The sequence below is a fragment of the Cervus canadensis genome, chromosome 1 (assembly GCF_019320065.1).
Source record: "Cervus canadensis isolate Bull #8, Minnesota chromosome 1, ASM1932006v1, whole genome shotgun sequence".
NCBI classification, from domain to species: Eukaryota; Metazoa; Chordata; class Mammalia; order Artiodactyla; family Cervidae; genus Cervus; species Cervus canadensis.
Genome location: NC_057386.1, coordinates 532,044 through 550,200, shown reverse-complemented (window position 1 = coordinate 550,200; position 18,157 = coordinate 532,044). Strand labels below are relative to the sequence as shown.

Here is an 18,157-nt window from a genome sequence, read left to right as displayed (position 1 = left end):
TGGGCCGGCCCGCTGCCCCTCGGACACTGGGACACAGTCACCCTGGGCCGGCCCGCTGCCCCTGGGACACTGGGACAGATACCCTGGGCCGGCCCGCTGCCCCTCGGACACTAGGACACCCTGGGCCGGCCCACTGCCCCTCGGACACTGGGACAGACACCCTGGGCCGGCCCGCTGCCCCTCGGACACTGGGACAGACACCCTGGGCCGGCCCGCTGCCCCTCGGACACTGGGACAGACACCCTGGGCCGGCCCGCTGCCCCTCGGACCCACTGGGACGACACCCTGGCGCCGGCCCGCTGCCCCTCGGGACAACTGGGACACACCGAGGTCACCCTGGGCCGGCCCGCTAGCCCCTCAGACACTAGGACAGACACCCTGCGGCCGGCCCCGCTGCCCCCTCGGACCACGCGGACACAGCTCACCCTGGCCGGGCCCGCTGCCCCTTCGGACACTGGACACAGTCACCCTGGGCCGCGCACCGCTGCCCTCGGACACTGGGACAGACACCCTGGGCCGGGCCCGCTGCCCCTGGCACTGGGGACCACCAGTCACCCTGGGCCGGCCCGCTCCCCTGGGAACTGCGGACAGATACCCTGGGCCGGCCGACTGCCCCTCGTACACTAGGACACCCTGGGCCGGACCACTGCCCCTGCGGACACTGGGGACAGCACCCTGGGCCGGCCCGCTCCCCGGACACTGGGACAGGACACCTGCGTCCGGCGCCCCGCTTGCCCCTCGGGCACTGGCGACAGACACCCTGGGCCGTCCCGTCCCCTCGGACACTGGGACAGACACCCGGCCGGACCCGCTGCCCCTCGTGACACTGGGACAGACACCCTGGGCGGCCTGCTGCCCCCGGACACTGGGGACACAGCACCCCCCTCCTGGCCGGCCCACTGCCCCTCGGACACTGGGACACAGTCACCCTGGGCCGGCCCGCTGGCCCTCGGACACTAGGACAGACACCCTGGGCCGGCCCGCTGCCCCTCGGACACTGGGACAGACACCCTGGGCCGGCCCGCTGCCCCTCGGACACTGGGACACAGTCACTCTGGGCCAGCCCGCTGCCCCTCGGACACTGGGACACGGGCGCACTGTCACCTTCCTGTGCTAAGGCTTCCGGGCAAGGACGCTGCCAGCCCTTGGCGGGTCCCCAGGTTCCCGAGGAGCGCCCGTCTGTGACTCTGCCCTCAGGGCTCTACCCGGACACCCAGTGTCTTTAGCCCCTTTCACCTGCCCCCTCCCGCACCGCCCCCCGCCAGCACTGGCACCATCGGCTGAAATTCTTCTAAATTCCTCATGTGACAGTCAGACTAAGCTGGCAGCCTGTCCTGATGGGCTGGAGCAGTGGATCTTGCCAGCTTCCCACAGACCCACCCGGAAGCCCCCCGCCTCCGCCCGGTTCTGACTCTGTCGGCGATGCGGCCGCCGTCCAGGGGCCGCGCCGTGAGAGCCGCTACCCCAGGTGGAGGAGTCCCCGTGGCGTCCGGCTGGGCTGACGCGAGGCCCCAGAGCTCTCCGCGCGCCGGGGAGGAGAGTGAGGACTGCCCGGGTGCTGGTGGGCGTGGCCGCGGTCCCTTCTCGTTGGACCGACGGATGATTGACAGGAGTTGGCGTCAGCCCTCCCCAGCAAGCCTCCATCAGCTGCACCGCGGAGCTGCCCCTCTGCGGGCGACGCGGCCTTTTCTCCACTTTAGTTTCCGTTTGCTTCTCCATCTAGAATGGGCACCGGGGCCACCCAGGGTCTTGGGAAAGGCTCCTGAGTCGTCCCCCTGAGTCAGCCCTGCTCCCTTGCAATTCTAATGCTCCGCGGGTTAGAAGCCACCAGCCTCTAGGAAGGAAAGAGACGACTTGTCGGGGTTCCAGTGCCGCCATGTGTGGGCTGGTCTGCTGGCTGCTCAGACGGAAGGCGGACCAGCTCTCCCGGCTGAGGGTGGTGGTGGGGAGGGGGTTAGGATGCAGATTATGCTTCCCCGGGTTTGAGCAGCGGCCCCGGTGTCACGGATGCTGCTGGACCAGGCCAGTGCTGAGTCTCCAGGCATGACGGCTGGGCCCCCGGGCCCCACTGCCTGTGGTGGGCAGTGGCAGCGGGCAGCTTCTCCTGGTGAGGGTCAGAGGCTCCTCCTCCCGCTTCAGCACCGTCCTGCTGTCTGTCTATCGCCCGGTCCTGGTGCGGGACACTCAGCAGGTGGGTCTGTTCTCCTTTTGTAACCTTGGATCTTGCTGCTTCTCTCTTTGCAGTACGAGACGCGAAAAACCTAATCCCTATGGATCCAAATGGGCTTTCAGATCCTTACGTGAAGCTGAAGCTTATTCCTGACCCCAAGAACGAGAGCAAACAGAAAACCAAAACCATCCGCTCCACGCTGAACCCCCAGTGGAACGAGTCCTTCACGTTGTGAGTTGAACCCCCTCTTCCTGATGTGTTTTCTCCTTCACACTATGAGCGGTGATAAGCTGGGCTTATTATAAATGTCTTTAAACATCGATTCATCCCTAAGCTCTTCTCCCACGGCTGCTAGAGACGTAGCTGTGGTCACCTTTGGTTGATGGATAGAGACTCAGTTTACCAAGACTTATACACGATACCCCAAGTTAACATCAGTAACTCCTGTACAAAAAGTTCTCTTACATTACAAATATAAGATCAAGTCCTCTTGGTGGACTTCAGTTTGTGTGTGTGTGTGTGTGTGCCGGGGGGGTTAGAGGAGGTTGTAGGTAAGAGTTTAAACAATAGTTTTTAAAACATGGAATAAGTGGGTAACCATTGAAGCTGATATTGCCACTGAAATGGGAAGGTTTTCTTTACATCTAAGCAGGAAAGACTTCCTGGGGAAGGTGACATTTAATGTGGGCCTGAAAGGAGTGGAAAGATTTTGGAGACAGAGATGGAAGGAGAGAAAGGTTGGGGAGTGGAGGAGTGAGTAAGTCACCAGCAAGAAAGCTCTGCGTGCGGCTGAGCACAAGCAAGGGGTCCTCTCTGCGGATGAGAATGCAGGAAGCAACTTGTCCGCACACACCCAGACGTAGCTGTCTAGGGCAAAGGTCAGAGGCTGTCCAGCTTTGCTCTGGGAAGGGCTGGACGGTAAATAGTTTAGACCCTATGGGTCATCCAGTCTCTGTTGCAGGTACTATTCTAGATTCAGAGCTGCCATAGCCAAATGTGTCCAGACAAATGGCCATGACTGTTTCAATAAAACTTTATTTACAAACACAAGCAGTGGGCCTGACTTGGCCGTGGCTCATGGTTGCTAACCCCTTGTCTAGAGCTTTGGTTGCCAGGGGCTGGCACTTTGTTGATGATGGAGAACCACAGGAAGAGAATTGAATATACAATTTTTTTTAATCTCAGGTTAAGATCTCGAGCATGTGATATCGTGCCTTAAACCACAGTAAAGATAACCCTGTATCCGTGTGTGTGTGTGTTCTTTCACAGCAAATTAAAACCTTCTGATAAAGACCGGCGACTGTCCGTGGAGATCTGGGACTGGGATCGAACCACACGGAACGACTTCATGGGGTCCCTTTCCTTTGGGGTCTCGGAGCTGATGAAGATGCCGGCCAGCGGATGGTGAGGAAGGCTGAGTGTGTCTGTGTGAGCCAAAAGTTAATTGTCTGAAAACATTAGCGCTTTCAGAGATTCAGGGGACGAGCTGGCTTAATTCCAGAGGGGCCATTGCGTGTGCAGTTTCCCGGGTCCTGGCTCCCCAGTGAATGCATTTCAGAACCAGCTGGACTGGAGCCTGGGGGTGGGGGTGGTGTTGAACCCGGTGGCGTCAGCATGGCCTCACCCTCCTCCGCCCCATGTCTCTGAAGGTACAAGCTGCTGAACCAAGAGGAGGGTGAGTACTACAACGTGCCGATCCCCGAAGGCGACGAGGAAGGCAACGTGGAGCTCAGGCAGAAATTCGAGGTGAGACGAGCGGCGTGAGTGAACCACCCTTCTGTTCAGAAAGTTTCACTCCAGGAAGGGCCAGATTTTTGTGGTCACTGGGCTGGAAGGCAAAGGTCATTTAAATGTTAATCTTTGTCCTTATCTAAAGGCATAAATCTTGCATCATCACCTTGCTTCGCAGCCTGTTGACACTCGGGCTGTTATCCTTAGATATCAGAAACAGCTCTGCAGTGGGGGGTTGCTTCCTGCTAGGAGTCGGTCTGGCATCAGTGGGGAGAAGGGCAGGTCCTAGGCTTCTCCAGGTGGCAGAGTCCTCGGGTGTGCCTGTCGGGCCAGCATCTTCCTTTTCTCTGCAGATCTCTAGGAAGAGGAGCTCCTTCTCCCCACCCGGGTGCGCACCCGCCTTCTGCCCCAGTGGTGTCACCGCTTCCTCCCTCGCTTCCCTCCTCCTCCCCTCTTCTCTCTCCTCACCTGACGTCTCAGCTCTTAATGCAGTTTCTCCTCCACGCACCTGCCTTACGCTCCATGTCACAGCTTGCCATCTCTTGCCATTTCTCCAATCACCTGTGTGTTGGTTGTTCGAAGGACCCATGTAGTAGCTGATTGTGTCTCTGCACCAGGCTCACGGGGGCTTCCCTGGGAGCTCAGACGGTAAAGATTCCGCCTGCAGTGCAGGAGACGGTGTGATCCCTGGGTCAGGAAGATTCCCTGGAGGAGGGCACGGCAGCCCACTCCAGTGTTCTTGCCTAGAGAATCCTGTGGACAGAGGGGCCTGGCGGGCTACAGTCCGTGGGGTTGCAGAGTCAGAACAGCTGAGTGACCGAGCACTCATACACGTACCTGATCCATTACCTTGTGAAGCTCCCCCTTCCTCGGGCAGCTCCCAAGCCCTGAAGAAGTTCAGGTGTGCACACACGCGGGCAGAGGCCCTGCACGGTCGGCGCCTTGGGTCCCTCCTCCTGGGCTTGTTTCTTCTCCCAAATATGTCCCGTCCCAAAGGAGCGCACAGGGCATACCTGCCGGTTAGAGTGGGTTCCGAAGGATGTAAGACAGAAACGTTCACAGTGCTTTGTCACTGACGTTGTTCAGTCGCTCAGTCGTCTCCGACTCTCTGTGACCCCGTGGACTGCAGCACGCCAGGCCTCCTTGTCCTCCACTCTCTCCCGGAGTTTGCTCAAACTCATGTCCATTGAGTCGGTGATGCCATCCAACCATCTCATCCTCTGTCGTCCCCTTCTCCTCCCGCCCTCAATCTTTCCCAGCATCAGGGCCTTTTCCAGTGAGTCAGCTCTTCATATCAGGTGGCCAAAATATTGGAGTTCCAGCTTCAGCATCAGTCCTTCCAATGAATATTCAGGGTTGATCTCCTTTAGGACTGACTGGTTTGATCTCCTTGCAGTCCAAGGGACTCTCAAGAGTCTTCTCCAACAACACAGTTCAAAAGCATCAATTCTCCTGGGTTCAGCCTTCTTTATGGTCCCACTGATCACTGACATTTGGATCACTGATCACTGCGGGCAGGGCCTGGATGCCCTCAGGAGTGCAGAGGACGGGGCCTGGAGGGTGCTCTGCGAGTCTGTAGTAGAGGTCCACACACCACTTGCAGGATCACCCCAAAGACTGCAGATGCCTGAGGATCACAGGTTTGTCGGCTGTTATTTATCCTGGGGAAACATTTTGAGATTAACCTTGTTACTGATTAACAAAATGTGACCCAGTTATGATGAGAGTTAAGACGTTTAAATCACTGCACTTGAGACTCAGTTGCTAGGTTGTCTGTGGAAAGAAAGCAGGCATTCTTCAGTTTACTGTTGTTGAAATTGGATTTTCCAAAAGCTTCCATTGTCTTTGAAGACTTTCGTTAATTCAGGATGTTCTTCAGATGGGGGAAAAAAAATGGTTCATTGGAGACCCCCGACAAAGTGTAGCTGTGTGTTGATTTCATCAGGCTTGCCAGTGTTACCATGGAAACCTGAGTCCTTTCAGATGACCTTTTGGACACAAAACAGAAAATCTGTGTGCCTCAATATGGACTCGGCTTTTCTCCCCCTAAATGGCTTCCTTAATTACTTTCTGAGCTGTGTGGTGTTAAGGGTGGGGTAAATCTATAAAATGCACATCAGTGAAAAGAGATTTTGTTTTCCTCTTTGTACGTCAGCTCTTAGAGGCAGAACCTTAAATTGAAATGAGATGAGGTTCGGTGTTGGAAATCATTTTCTCACCTCTGTTTGAGCATCATCAACAGGGATTAACACTGCTCTTCAGCAGAGCAGACTCCAGGGCAGACTCTGAAGGACGCTGCTCAGAATTTCTAATATTCTGGGTGGTGGGGAATGCATGCTTTTATGTGACCGTATGGCGGCATTTTTAGGAGTGTGCTGTGGTCTACACCCATCTCAGAACTTGCCTGTGCTGTGTGGTGAAGGCCCTCCCTGTGTCTCAGGCTCGTCACCCCCCCAACCTTACATCGCCCTCCAGCCCTTTAAATGGCCCCGGCGTCCCCTGTGCCCCCTGCTGGGCACACCTGTCCGTGTGTCCCCTCCACGTGCATCCAGAGAGGAACCTCGGGTCCTGCTGTGAAGGCTTTGGAATCTAAACTTCAGGCCCCATGAGGCCTCCACGTCTCCCGGTCACTTGCCCACATCCAGGGAGGGTGCCCGAGCTCGTGTCTGACGAGGGAAGCTGTCAGGGCCGAGTCGCTCTGCAGCCCAGGGCCTGCCTCCGCTCACACAGCCAGGCGCCTCGAGCACTTGGGCGAACAGACCGACTGGCACGATGAGCGTGGTCATGCCTGGAGATGGACCAGCTCCTTTCCCAGAAAGGGGGCATTCTTGGAATTTCCAGCTGGTACATGCTGCATCTCCTCAATGCCAAGTACCACTTGTGGGGACAGAGGCATGAGACGCGGGCTCCCCTGGTGGCCCGGTGGCTAAGAATCCACCTGCCAGTGCGGGGGACCCGGGTTCAATCCCCCGTCCGGGAGGATCCTACATGCCACGGAGCAGCTGAGCCTGGGAGCCACGCCTACTGAGCCCGAGCCTTCGAGCCTGTTCCCTGCAGCAAGAGAAGCCTCCACAGTGAGAAACCCAGCCCCACAGCTGGGGAGCAGCCCCCTCACGCTGGAGCCAGAGAAAGTTCTCAAGCAAAGACCCAGCACAGACAAAAATAAATGAAATTTCTTTTTAAAAAAAGACAGACTTCAGACGGGACCCTGGCTCCCAAGGACACTGCGAGCACGAACAGGGTTGGGAACCTGCCCCTGACTCCCCAGCGTGCGGGTAACGTCCTGACCTCCCGGGAGGCAAGCGGGCCTCCTCCCAGCCCCCACCCCGCAGCTGACCCAGCTAGGCATGGCTGACCGTGGCCACGGCGCGGTTCTTCCTCCGGCCCTCGGGATGCCGACCTGGCCTCACTGCTGAGGAGGCGTGGCTCGCTCAGTGTGGGGCGAGGCGTCGGCCTGGGGACTGCGGCCCGAGACAGGGCCCAGGAGCCTGAGGCCAGGAGCTTGGGGCTTGGCTTCCCTTCTGTTGATGGCTTTTGTTCCCACGGATGAGGCCTCCTTTCCTCTGAAGACCTGGGCCTCGGGCGTGCCCCTTCCCAGGGCTTCAGGCCGACAGATGCAGTCACAGAGCCTCGGAGCGGGAGCTCAGCGAGCCCAGCAGCTGGTGTGTCTTCAGCGGGTCATTGAAAACCAGCTCGCTGACGTTTGGGCTCCTACACTGACCTTGTCCACCTTGAGCAGGGGAGCGCGTCCTCTCGACCCCCACCCCGATCCGGGCTGCGGGCCAGGCAGGTTCCCTCCAGACTCTGGAACTGGCTGAGTCACTGCATAAGCCTTTCCTTTGATTTTTTTTTTTTTTTTAAGGAATTTGGGCTGTTTTGTTATATCCAAGCTTGAAACAGCTTAGAGTTCTTTCTGGGTCCATTTAAGTCTAAGAATAAGTGCCCAGTGATTGCATGGCAACTGTATAGAAGCGTCTCTGCTGGAGGATTTTCGCCTCCTATTCCAGGTGGAGGTGGGAGGTAGGACCCTTCTTCTCAAGGCATCTCAGCCAATCTGGAGGTCGCAGTGCCTCAAGGACTCAAGCAGAGACGTGCTGCTCCGTCAGGTGCAGGAGACAGACTCAGGCTTACATTTACTCCACAGTTATTCCAACACCAGGATCTCAGTAAGGACAGTTTTGTTTCTCTTGTTGCCTTCAACCTAGATGTGGATTAAGATCTCTAGTCTAAAATAGAGCTTTTGGGGATTGGAATAAAATGGCCTGTTTTGAGAATGACTATAAGGAGATCTGTAATTACAGGTGTATAGGGCCATAATTATACGATGTAGTAGACGACAGTCGGTCCAGACCTGTCAAATGATGTGACATTCACTTGCTGCCCAGTATCCTGTCTTAGTGGGCAAAGCCTTCTGAACACAAAGCATCATCCTTCCGTCTCTGGTCTCCCCTCTGCTCGGGAACAGGGCTGTTGTGCGCCTTGCAGGCTGTGGACTTTAGGCTCAGAGAAGCAGCCCCCTCACATTTTCTCCCAGCGGCTGACTGCCCCCCACCACCACCCCGTGTGAACTTGAAGAATTAATCCCATGGCTGCCTGCAGAGAATTCTCTGTTAAGATGGTCTCACTTGTTTTGATCACACTGGTACTTGAAAAAGTCAAGTTATCCGATCATGATGGGTTATTTCAGGGAGAAGTTCAAGGTGAACAGAAGTCCTGGTCACCTGGCATTTGGTCAGCCAGAGCTCAGCTAATCGGCTGCTCAGCAGGCTTGTCTCTTGCCAGTAACCTTAGGCTCTTCAAGATACTGAAGAGCCTTCTGAATCAGGAAGAAGTGCATTGTGTTACACAGTTTGGTGGTAAGTGGGTTTGGTTTTATTTTCATTTACAAATAGCAGCTATCTGTGTATAAAGCGACTGGTAACTGGCTATTAGGGCTTCCCAGGTGGCTCAGTGGTAAAGAATCTGCCTGCCAATGCAGGAGACGCAGGAGACACCAGTTCGATTCCTGGGTCAGGAAGATCCCCTGGAGGAGGAAATGGCAACCCACTCCAGTATCTTGCCTGGAGAACCCCATGGACAGAGGAGCCTGGCGGGCTACAGTCCACGGGGCCACACGGAGTCAGACACGAGTTAGCAACTAAACAGCACCTGGCTGCTCCCAGGCAGACGCTTGGTTAACCAGGGTTCCGCCATCCCTGCACCCACCCCGTCGGTCGGCGGAAGGCAGAAGGAACCATGAATGTCTGAGTGTCACAGAGCTGTTGCCGTGAGCCATGTCCCGCTGCACGGACGCCAAAGGAGGAAGAGAGAGGGTCTTGGCCCCTGGTTTGACACAGTTCATCGGGGGAAGGGCTGGTCCCCAGGCCTGCAGCCGGGAGCCCTGAGCGCTGCCCCATCCCCCTCCCCCTGGCCCCATTTGTGACCCCCCCACCCCCCTGTCCCCCATCCCCTGCCGGCCCGTCTGTGCCCGTGACCCCCTCTGCCTCCCCCGCTGGCCAGTCTGGAAGGCAACGCCTGGGAGGGAGGGGTGTGTCTTTAAACTGACGTTTTCCTTCGTTTCTGTTCATGTGTGTTTCTGGTCACACCTCCAGACCCAGGTAACTGTGGTTGAGGACACACCTCTGTCAGCGGGCAGTCGGCAAGGTGTGCGCTGGTCCGGAAGACCACAGGCCGAGACATCCAGTGGTTCTGATCGTCTTCACACCTGGCTTAATACCACTCGCTCTGCTTCAGCTTTTTCTCATTTCTTCCCAAGTCACTTAATTGTTATAACCTCATCAACCATTCTGTCCCCGAAGGATCCAAGGGAACTTGGCAACTTGCATGTAAATTATTGTAAAAATCTGGCCTATTGTCATTTGCGACAACACCGCTGTCTTTGGAAGGAGCGGGTTAGGGGGCCACAGACCAGCTGTGTTCTCCATGGACTGCTTTTGTTAATAATTAAACTCAGCCTGAGATGGTTACAGCATATTCATATCTGAAGCGAGTGGAAAATTTAAATGCTCAGACACCTGGGAACAAAATTTGCAAGGAAAGATCTCACTCCCTACACTAAACTAGAATCAACAGACAGTCTTTCTAACACACCGCACCAAAGAAAACATCCAACAAATGGTGTTGTTCAGTTTCTCATCTCCAGGACATGTCCCTGATGCTACAGGTGTGTCCCCTGAAGGAGCTCCAAGAGATTAGTGACCCGGGTGACTGGAAATGGGGAAGAGAAAGCACTCTTTGAGGTTTCAGAAGTCTGACAGGTGTGGGGAAGGCCAGGTCCTCGGGGCAGTGCTGTCCCGGGGGTCCCCTCATCCCCCTGCTCCTCTCTGCGGCCCCTGAGCACGGCCCTTCTGCCGGCGCTGCAGCCCTGCAGCAGCAACTGAGCAAACGGGGGTTCCCCGCACAGGCGGCGGTGGGCGTTTGAGTCCATTTGACAGATGAAGAAACTGAGGCCTGGAGGGGCCTGCAGTGCCGGAGCTGGCCCTCCCAGCCACGCTTCCCCCAAGTCCCGTCAGCCTGTTACCACGGGGCAGGGTTGGGGGCGGGGTGGGCGGCGCAGAAAACAGCCCGGAACCGCACAGCTGAGCCGGGCTGGAAAGCAGGTGTCCCAGCTGAGCTATAATTAGATCCCTCCTTTTCGAAAACTGGTGCAATTTAAAAAACGCTCAGTGAAGATAGGGTGAAATCAACGATTATGGAAATTTTCTGCTAAATTTAATTGCAGTCGTCCCCGCTTTCAGAATGCCTGCCGCTGTCAATTAGAGGCATTTTAGAAAAAAATTTAAATTGAGTAATTGAGCAAACATGTTCAGCCTTTTGGAGGAAGGATCCTGTTTTTCTGTCTTTCTTTCCCTCCACGCCCGTCAGGTTTCAAACCTCTGCCCAGGTTCCCCGGGGCGCAGGAGGGGCGGGATGACCCTCACCCACCCACCTGTCCTGCAGCCGCTGAGGAGGGTGAGAAGTGCCTGGTACTTTTCCAGGATCTGAGCTTCACTGCCAGCCACGGTCTGGGTTTCCGTTGTTTGTTTTCAGGAGCTCCCACCCTGTGATCACTTAGCACAAGTTGAATTTCCCTGGGGGTGGCCATTTTGCTGAATTCTGCCCTCTTGGGACAATGGTTCCATTATTTCCTAGACACAGCAGGTCTCGGGGGCTGCTCCTGGCCCGCTCGGCGCTCACGGCCTCCCTGGCGTCCGTGGTTTGCAGAGTCTGGGCCGAGTCAGAGGTCTGGGGAGAGTCAGGACACAGAGGCAGCTAGCAGTGGTTGGGGCTTGTCTCCTGAAATCACGCGCTTGGCGATCCCAGGGCACACTCTGGTGTCTGCACACCTCCCGCCGGCACCGCCCACAGGCCGGGCTCCCACACGAGAGACGAGTCACCTTCCGTGAAGGCAGAGCTGGGAAGGTAGCGTTTGCATCTTGTTTGTGCCATTTTGCAGTATTTACAGGAACTTCACTTCTGTGGGCCGTTCTAGTAAACTTGGGCATATTTCTAAACCTGGCTAAGAGTCCAGTCAGAATGCAGTCGGTCATTGTCACACTGAGTGAAATAAGTCAGACCGAGGAGAAATAGCGTGTGACATCCCTTAGATGCAGAATCTAAGAAGAAATTCCATAAATGAACTAATTCACAAAGCAGATGCAGACTCACAGACTTAGAGATGGAACTCGTGGCCGCTGGCGGGAAGGACGGGGAGGACACTCAGGGAGTTCAGGTGGACGTATGTGTGTGTGCTCGGCCGCCCAGTCGTGTCCGACTCTTTGCAACCCCGTGGACTGTAGCCCTCCAGGCTCCTCTGCCCATGGGATTCTCCAGGCAAGAATACTGGAGCGGGTGGCCATTTCCTCCTCCAGGGGATCTTCCCGACCCAGGGATCAAACGCACGTCTCTCATGTCTCCTGTATGGGCAGGCGGATTCTTTGCCACTAGCACCACCTGGGAAACGCTTTTGTCATTGTTCAGCCGCTCAGTCGTGTCCGACTCTTGGCAACCCCACGAATGACAGCACGCCAGGCCTCCCTGCCCTTCGGTGTCTCCTGGAGCTGCTCAGACTCATGTCCACTGAGTCGGTGATGATCCGACCATCTTATCCTCTGCCGCCCCTGCCCTAAGCTGTGTGTAAAGGATAACTAACAAGGACCTCCTGTCCTGCACGGGGACAGTTTCACAGAGAGCCTGGAGGCGAGGGGCGGGATGGATACATGTGTGTGTGTGGCTGAGTCCCTTTGCTGTCCACCCGAAACTATCCCAACACTGTTCATCACCTGTACTTCAATACAAAACAAAAAATGTTAAAAAATAACATTTAAAAAAGAAAAATTGCAGTCCATCCAGAAAATAAATACCACAAGAGGGCAGTAAAGATTCGCAAGTAAAAGATTTCCCCAACCGCTGCGCCTGCAGAGAGCCCCGAGCCCTGCTGCACTTTCTGCTGGCCGTGAAGACAGGGTTCCCGCTTGATGCTCCCGCATGTTCTGTGACTGTCGGGACTCGTCTTGGTCCTGGGGAAGATGCCCGTGGTCCAGTGGTTCACGCAGACTCCTCTGGCAGAAGGCCAGCTCACTTCATACCTCCTCTGCTTTCTTAGCACAGAAAACTGCCCACTCCTAGGCAATATTGCCAGCAGTCTGGAAACTCATTTCCTCTGTTGACAGTGTGAGTTCGTTTGGCGGTGACCCTGCCAGCACTGACTTACAAAGCCAGCACCGTGGCGATCCCAACGGGGAGCGTTTCAGCAGGAAAAGGGCTTGTTTAATCGCTGAGTCATGTCAGACTCTGTGACCCCATGGACTGTGCCCGCCAGGCTCCTCTGTCCATGGGATTCTTCAGGCAAGAACACTGGAGTGGTTGCCATGCCCTCCTCCAGGGGATCTTCCCGACCTAGGGATCAAACTGCATCTCCTGCATTAGCAGGTGGATTCATTACTGCTGAGCCTCTAGAAAAGGATGCTTTCAAAAAATTACCAAGTGCCCCAAATCCTCTTCCAATGACATGCTGTGGCCTTGAGCTGCAGTTAGCTGGGCGTCGGGCAGACGTGTGCCCTCAGCTCCCTGGTGAGAGAAAGACGGGCTCGCTCCAGATGGAAATACTTGGACGGAGTGAAGTTTCTGGTCCCGGAAGCTTGGGCACAGAAGGCTGGACTCTCGGGCACTGGGTGGGACAGACCCAGTGGCCGTCCCAGGACCTCTGGAGCGGCAGGACCAGTGCGCTATTACCGCCGGACTGAGCCGGCCTGCGGGGGGTGTCGGCCGTTGGCGCTTGGATCTGGGACACGGGGGCAAAGCAGGTTGCCTGCAGGAAAGCAGCACAGCTGGTACTAAGGTGAGAACACTCGGGTCCAGAAGAAACAGGGACTTCGATTTCCCACAATGGTCTGAGTGCTAACACGTCACAGGTCTGCGTCTCCCGAGAGAGTGGCCGAGTTGCCATGACAACAGAGGCCTGCCAGCGGCAGAGACAGCTGGTGTGGACATGTCCATAAAAACATTTCTCATCAAGAAAATGACCTCATGTGGTTTCCCGTAAATTTTCGTTCTCCCAAATAAGTTCTTCACTCACTACACCGTTTGGATGCTGGACAGCTGTTTCCTGTGCTGGTCGTGGAAGAGACTCAGTAGGGACTTAATTCAGGTGCATCTGAGGCTCTTAACTGTCGCCGTTCTGCCAGCTTGGTGAGGACAGAGGGAGGCTGTGTTTAAATCCAGCTGTAGATGAGGAGGAATGATTTCAGAACTTGTGTGATGTGGGGCAAAAGGAGGCAGACGAGAGCCCCCGGGCCAGATTCTGGCTGCTGTCTGTTTTTGTAAATAAAGTTTTATTGGAGCACAGCCACGCAACTTCACCTGTTCATTCACAAATTTCTTATACTGCCTATTATGCATGCTAAGTCACTTCAGCTATCTCCGACTCTTTGCGACCCCGTGAACTGTAGCCCTCCAGGCTCATCTGTCCATGGGACTCTCCAGGCAAGAGCACTGGAGTGGGCTGCCATTTCCTCCTCCAGGGGATCTTCCCGACCCAGGGATCAAACTCACATCTCTTACATCTCCTGCACTGCAAGTGGGACTCTTTACCACTAGCACCGCCTGAGAAGTGGTGTTACGTATAAGTGATATGAAACCCGTTGATTTCTCATAGTGTTGCTCTGGGTGCAGGTGAATATGTCGCCCTAGAAGTAGGCTGCTGTTCAGGGGCCCTTGGTTCTGCGTGGCCTAGCTCTTTCTGCTCCCCGCGTCCTGGTCGATGGAACAGCACCAAACACCATCAGTCTTATGTTATCAGGGCCGTTCAGATGCACAGAGACAGGGACAGAACATTTTTATTGCAGATACAGAGTTATAGGATAAATACCCGTTACTTGTCTGACCCTGATCAGTGTTGGCCTGTCTGCCTTCGGACTCTCAGAACTAGAAGACCCTTCTGTTGTCAGGTTCCTCTCTCTGCATGTTGCGAACATGTGTGATATATATTTTGTTGTTTAGTCGCTCAGTCGTGTCCAACTCTTTGCAACCCCATGTACTGTAGCCCACCAGGCTCCTCTGCCCAGGTGAGAATACTGGAGTGGGTTGCCATTTCCTCCTCCAGGGGATCTTCCTGACCCAGGGATCAAACTCACATCTCCTGCATCAGCAGGTGGGTTCTTTTACTGATCATGCCACCTGAGAAGCCCATGATCCCTAAAAAAGTTTATTTTGATCAGAGAAAAGAGTCACCTCACAGCCCAGCATGTGATGAGCACGGTCAGGCTTCGCTTCGTTCTTCCTTCAACCAAAATGCTAGTGCAGACCTTGCGCCGTGTGCGGCTCTGGGGCTGGGTCTGCAGGGGCAGGGGTGGAGGCTCATCCTGAGAAGGCATGGCCGCCCCACAGAGCCAGGCACCAGCAGCTCACCCAGTGGCTGTGGACGAAGGAGGCTTCTGCTCAGAGAGGGGATGTGGACGATTCCTTGAGAGCCTTCTCAGCCACTAAAGAAAACACGTCAGATCCCACATTCCCCTGAAGAGCAGAGCACCGAAGTCCCGGTGGTCTGGTCGTGCCCAAAATCTCCTGAAAGCTTCTTCACCTCCTGCCATCTCCCTGGGAGCCGAGTTAACTTGAGCGGTGTTAACCAAGGGACCAGTGGGTAAAACCCCTCTGGGTAACTCACAGGTCATGACCCAGGATTTGCTGGATGCAGAGAGCACCCGTGGGAAACCAGATGCTCCTACAGGTCACCACTTTTCATGAGTCCAACTCTTTACCGGAAAAAGAAACCTTTGTTCTCCCTCCTGTGCCTTTTAGCGCAGCAGTGAGTCACCCCATTGCCTGCCGTGAAAGCGTTTTCCTCCAGGGAACACACTCTCCCTCTATTGTGGGTGTAAGTTTCTGCAAATCTCAAATTGGAGAATCTACAAATAAGGAAAGAATCAGTACACAGTTTATTACATTTACTTCTTTTATTATGTTAGTTATAGATACAAAGTGTCTCTTGTGATGGGTGAGGGCAGCTTCTCGCTCCTTTGCAAATGTCGCCCTTGGGGTGAGTGCAGCGATGGAGGTAGGAGTAGACATCGCAAGTGGCCCGGCTTCCTCTCCTCACCCGTCTCCCCTCCCACCACCACCCAGCATCGGCATCCAGCTTAGTCACAAGAGTTTCCTGTCACTTTTGTCCCTGAGGAAATGGCTGACTGTTTTCACATGTGTGTTATTGTTTAGAAAGCCAAGCTTGGCCCTGCCGGCAACAAAGTCATCAGTCCCTCCGAGGACAGGAGACAGCCTTCCAACAACCTGGACAGAGTGAAGCTCACTGACTTCAACTTCCTCATGGTGCTGGGCAAAGGCAGCTTTGGGAAGGTGAGCGGGCCATGTCCGAGCCAGGCGGGGCTTCTGTGGAGGACATGGGGGCCAGTCAGCCCGAGTCTCCCCGAGGACTCTGGGGCAGCCGTTTAGACGTCCCCTGGTTCTGCCACATTCTCAGGGGCTTCCCACTTCATCGCATTAAAAGAGACTTTCCCAAAAAGCCAGACAGGGCCCCCTGTGTCACCGTTTAAGGTTTCAGGATGGAGTCAGTGCCCCACAACGGTGTCTGAATAATTTTCACAGCTGAAAATTAAATGTTGGCTTGTAGTAAATGAACGTAATAGTTGAGATACCAGACCAGGTTTCCTCCGTGTCCAGCCTGTGTATCTGCGTCTGCCTCTCTGAGTCCAAATCTCATGGCAGATCCAGGGGCTGGCTTTGATCATGCCGCTTTCTTTTGGATTTGGGTCCAGCTTCCTGCCTTGCGAGGAGCATGTAAAAGTCAGTCAGGTGTCTGCTCTGAGAGTGCTCCTGGGATGAGGGTGCTCCTGAGATGAGGGTGCTCCCAAGATGAGGGTGCTCCCGCGATGACGATGCTCCTGAGATGACAGTGCTCCTGAGATGACGATGCTCCCGAGATGAGGATGCTCCTGAAGTACCTGCTGATGCAGAGGAGGATGTCAAGCATCATTTTCAGCGGCTGCAATGGCGCCCTCGTGTGGCAACGGCCCACACAGCATGTGCATCTTGGTGGCCTAGAAGCTTTCAGTCCAGTCCTGGCTCAGCCATGTCCGACTCTTCGTGACCCCGTGGACTCCAGCACGCCAGGCTTCCCTGTCCTTCACCATCTCCCAGAGCTTTCTCAAACTGTATGCTGGAGGAATTTAATGTGCAGCAGTCAATGGGGTTGCAAAGATTTGGACACGACTGACAACTAACACATACATACACAAAGTGCAGTATTTGAGAACCGGCACCTGAAGTGGAGCTTTATTTATATCGATGAATCTGCTGGGACTTGCCTGGTGCTCCAGCGCTTAAGACTTCACCTTCCAGTGTAGGGGCTGCAGGTTCAATCCCTGGTCAGGGAACTAAGATCCCACATGCCTCTTGGCCAAAAAACCAAAAGCAGAAAATAGAAGCAATATTGTAACAGATTGAATGAAGACTTTAAAAATGAGCCACATCAAAAAAATATCTTAAAAAAAAAGGACAGGTCTGCACACACAGTTCCCGCACCCCCGTGCTGTGTGCCCGGGGATTCAGGTTGCCCTCTGTCTGCCTGCAGGTGATGCTGGCCGACCGGAAGGGGACCGAGGAGCTGTACGCCATCAAGATCCTGAAGAAGGATGTGGTCATCCAGGACGACGACGTGGAGTGCACCATGGTGGAGAAGCGGGTGTTGGCCCTGCTCGACAAGCCGCCGTTCCTGACACAGCTGCACTCCTGCTTCCAGACGGTGGTAAGGGCCCTGGGGCCTGCCCGCCCCCGCCCCCGCCACCCCCCCCCCCACCACCCCTGGGTCCTTGCACCGCCGCCCCCCCGCCTTCCTCCCGGGAGAAGGCATCAGCCCACATCCTCCTCTCCCGAGCAGACTGGGTACCACTGGGGAATTCAGGGCGTCCCCTACCTATAGACTTGGCATTAATTCCATTTGATTCTGTGAATGCTGCTATCAAAGGTTTTCTTAACACACACCAGGCACTGTGTTAAGGCTCAGAGATACGAAACGGTAACTCACAGTCCTGGCTCGTTAAGGCCTGGTCCAGCTGCCAAACTGGCATCAGAGCGTCAGGAGACCCATGTCCTGGAAGAGGATGTTCTTGGGTAATGCACATGCAGGGGTGGCAGTCTGGCCTGTTTGTATGGATGGTCCCTGAGCTCTAAGAGAGGCTTTATAAAAAGAATATTATTTTGTAACACAAGAGAATTAGATGATTTCAAGGTCCATAAATGGCTTTCTTGGAACATAGCCTGCCCTTTCACTAACCTGGCATCGCGGGCTTTCAGACACAAAGGCACAGCTGAGTAGTTTTAAGAGACACACAAAGCCTAAAATATTTCCTGTCTGGCCCTTTACAGGAAAAGTTTGCAGAGCCCTGTCATACAGGTTAACTAAAGAGAGGGAAAAATAATTTCCAAAGCACTAATCAGCCAAGTCTGGGGCATGGTGCTTGCAGGTAACCTACAAGAAATACAAACACTTAGATGTTTATATTTATATATGTGTATACTATACGCCGCACCGTAGTGACGTGTTCCCAAAGGCAAGCTCTCCACACCTCGCGGGTGCCCTCCTGAACACGTGACTCGGTGGTCAGCAGCTGTAACTGTAATGACAGGGCGGCCTGCGGTCCGGAGTGGATGGTGGAGCCGCAGAGCCAGACCCGGCCACCAGGGGGCAGCCGAGCGACGCTCCGTCTCCCAGCAGCTCCCAGGAGCAGCTCCCAGTAGCGTCCAGAAGAGAATCTAGCAATATGA

At 55.1% G+C, this 18,157-nt stretch overlaps 1 protein-coding gene and 1 long non-coding RNA gene across 5 annotated transcripts in view; one reads left to right on the top strand and one right to left on the bottom strand.

The window, feature by feature from the left end:
* Window positions 1-2,247: 2,247 nt before the first annotated feature.
* PRKCA (protein kinase C alpha) overlaps window positions 2,248-18,157 on the top strand; it is a 55,539-nt gene continuing 39,629 nt past the window's right edge. For 3 of the 4 annotated variants that reach the window (XM_043443014.1, XM_043443088.1, XM_043442941.1), the window contains exons 1-5: window positions 2,248-2,401; window positions 3,440-3,574; window positions 3,820-3,916; window positions 15,593-15,730; window positions 16,965-17,138. In XM_043443014.1, coding sequence (XP_043298949.1) covers window positions 2,271-2,401; window positions 3,440-3,574; window positions 3,820-3,916; window positions 15,593-15,730; window positions 16,965-17,138 — 675 coding nt within the window. In that variant the 5' untranslated portion in view covers window positions 2,248-2,270. The remainder of the gene's footprint in view (window positions 2,402-3,439; window positions 3,575-3,819; window positions 3,917-15,592; window positions 15,731-16,964; window positions 17,139-18,157) is intronic. The other variant, XM_043443158.1, reaches the window with a different exon arrangement.
* Window positions 4,131-4,873, bottom strand: LOC122424951. The gene is made up of 3 exons (XR_006264639.1): window positions 4,739-4,873; window positions 4,370-4,462; window positions 4,131-4,222 (listed from the first exon to the last, which is right to left on the bottom strand). It is a non-coding gene; the product is annotated as an uncharacterized LOC122424951 (long non-coding RNA).